Source organism: Priapulus caudatus, unplaced genomic scaffold, assembly GCF_000485595.1.
Source record: "Priapulus caudatus unplaced genomic scaffold, Priapulus_caudatus-5.0.1 Scaffold652, whole genome shotgun sequence".
Classification (NCBI taxonomy): Eukaryota; Metazoa; Priapulida; class Priapulimorpha; order Priapulimorphida; family Priapulidae; genus Priapulus; species Priapulus caudatus.
In genome coordinates, this window is record NW_014577713.1 from 277,890 (window position 1) to 280,673 (window position 2,784).

Here is a 2,784-nt window from a genome sequence, read left to right on the forward strand (position 1 = left end):
CCGGCCTGAATATAGACAAACCCGGATACCCTCTCGGAAGGCACTGACGTAGCTGGAATACACAATACCCCTGCTGCATAATTGGCTAATACTGGATACTGGATACTGAAACTAAAACTGAAACTGAAACAGTGGGTGCTCGCTTCAGCTTGTATCGCGCGCGCGCGGGCACTCAGGTGAGCATAGGCTATATATATATAATAGACTCCCTAGTTGCCGTGCTCTCTGCCTTGCGCACACGGCTGCCCCACTCTGCCCGCGCAGTAGTACCGCGCAGTGCTCCATGCAGTGGTTGCTTACCAGTAATACTGTATGCGTCGTGCAGGCATTGTGCTTTCGTAATATATACACCGCCAGTGCATAATTTTCGAGCCCATTAACAATATAGACATAAAGGCAAGTGTCAAGTAATTTATTTCTTGTTATACCACCGTATCGTAAAATATCGATATCCGGCAGTTGTATCGCGATATATCGAGTTTTCAAAATATATTGCAATATACCGATATACCGGTATATCGTTACACCCCTAGTTAACAACCAACACATCATAGCAATTCACAACACTATTCGCCACTGTTCAATACATCATAATATTCGTGAACGAATGCCGGAAAACAGTAGAGGCAGTGCAGCAACCGACACACGACATAGACAACGCTGAGCACCAGTCCCAGTGTTGGACACGTCCTAACTGCCGCCATCAAACATCGTAATGCCAGCAAATTGTCAAAAGGGTCGACTTACAGTTGATCTTGTCGTCTTTGTATTGTCTGTCTTCTATCGCGCATATGTACAAAGTTGCCCTGTCCGGAAACAACAGCCCATCATCTGCCTGCAAACACACACGCACACAATCAGCCACAGACTCACCTCAGATACATTGCAAGCCAGCATCATTACACACAGTCATTTTGTATACACGGGAAAGCTAGTCAGTATCAAACATGGCCATAAGACAGCTAATACATATACAAGTAATTAAAGACAGAGTTGCTGTCTAACATTGCCTGCCTTGTGCTGGCAGTAGGGCAGTGACTACTGTACAGAATGGTTACCACTACTCGAGATTGTGTCAAAAAATGCACGACCAAGTTGGCTTTAAAACTGAAATTTGGATAAGTACCGGCGAATACGTTTAAGATCCGTAAACACTGAGATCTACTCCTGGTACTTACCAACCATTTGTCTCTGGCATACAATACAGTGTCCAACATTGACTCGTAGAAGAGGCAGTAGCCCATCCACTCACTAACGATGATGTCTACCTTCTCTATACCATCAGGTAGTGACACGTCTTCCACTTTACCCTTTATTAGTGTAATAACTGGAAAGGTACAGCAGACGTGTAATTAGCTAAATTAATTTTATAACTGGATGTAGCCATGCGAGATTAATTACCTATGAAAAACTTCTTATACTCTAATAAACTTTTACATGAAGATGGATGTACGTTAGAGATAGGGGAGAAATTTCACAGAAGAACTTACTGTGATCCAAGTGGTTGCTGTGGATAATCTTTGATGCATGGTCAATAATACTAGACATCTCTATCTGTGGTAGCATAAACACGTGTACGTGCACACGTGAAGACTGTAGCATTACAACGACACAGATGCATGCGTATGCCGCATTGCGTACTGTGCGGTCGAAATACGAAATATTTTGTCACAAATGACCTGACCCAGAAGAATTCGTGGCAATGTTCGCGCATGCGCAGACTGTAACTACGAACTGGCTTATTACATTATCGTCTGCTTATGTTTACCGCGGATGCTCTGTTGCATTGTTAGATCGATGCGTTGTTGGTCTAGCGGCGCCGCCTACCGGGAGAACAGTGCGGGTCTCCCATACAGGACCTGACCAGCTCTCCCACAAAATCCCGATACATAGTCTCCATCCCTACCTGCGACGCGACAGGAAGCATAGGGATTAGGATCATAGAAATATATAGAGACACTACCTAGTATTTTATTTCTATGATTAGGACAAACAACAATAGGCCTATATTTAGGCCTATATTATCGGGAGCAAAGCCCTGACGAGTTGGCAAATACAAACGCGTATACCGTGATCGTGAACGGTGTGTACACAATACTTAGCGTAAACATATGTGGAACGGACACCTATCTATAAAAGATACTGTTACGTGACAGTTATTATACAGCAAAATCATCTCTATAGAACGAACACATGTCTAGGTACACGGGGCACTTTCGCCGTTTCTCTCGAGTATCGGTCATATACAATTAACCACCTCTAGAGAGCGGACATCAGTGTGTGACCCCCTATATATATATATATAGGCAGTCTAACATCTAAGATCCATGGTCTACATCAGTGGACACCTACCTTCGAGCCAAGCTGACTGTGTATGCACGGAAATCCACGACATGTTCCCTTTCCGCCACCCATCACCGACACGAAGTTCTTGTAGCCTCTGTATGCGTGCAATATAGCAATACATCATAATCAGTAATATATAATCAGTAATACAAAATCAGTAAGACAAAATAAGCCGCCATATTTAAAAAGGACATGCGCACTTTGTTCAAGTATAAACAAATAATATTCGACATGCGAGGGGAATGCGTACGACCCAGCGTCTGGCAGCAAATGAGATCTGTGTTCTGTTGCCTTCTGTAACCGAGTAAATAAATAAATAAATTAGGTAATTAATTGATAAATAAATATAAATAAATATATATAGAGAGAGAGAGAGAGAGAGAGAGAAGAGGGAGGGAGAGAGAAAGCGAGAGAGCGAGAGAGAGAGAGAGAGAGAGA

At 43.1% G+C, this 2,784-nt stretch overlaps 1 protein-coding gene across 1 annotated transcript in view; it reads right to left on the minus strand.

The window, feature by feature from the left end:
* The window catches only part of LOC106812476 (protein arginine N-methyltransferase 1-like), a 7,724-nt gene that overhangs the window by 3,513 nt on the left and 1,427 nt on the right, over positions 1-2,784 (minus strand). The window contains exons 4-6 of the mRNA XM_014816361.1: positions 1,491-1,554; positions 1,179-1,327; positions 748-835 (exon numbers count right to left, since the gene is read on the minus strand). Of these exons, the coding sequence (XP_014671847.1) occupies positions 748-835; positions 1,179-1,327; positions 1,491-1,554 (301 nt within the window). The remainder of the gene's footprint in view (positions 1-747; positions 836-1,178; positions 1,328-1,490; positions 1,555-2,784) is intronic.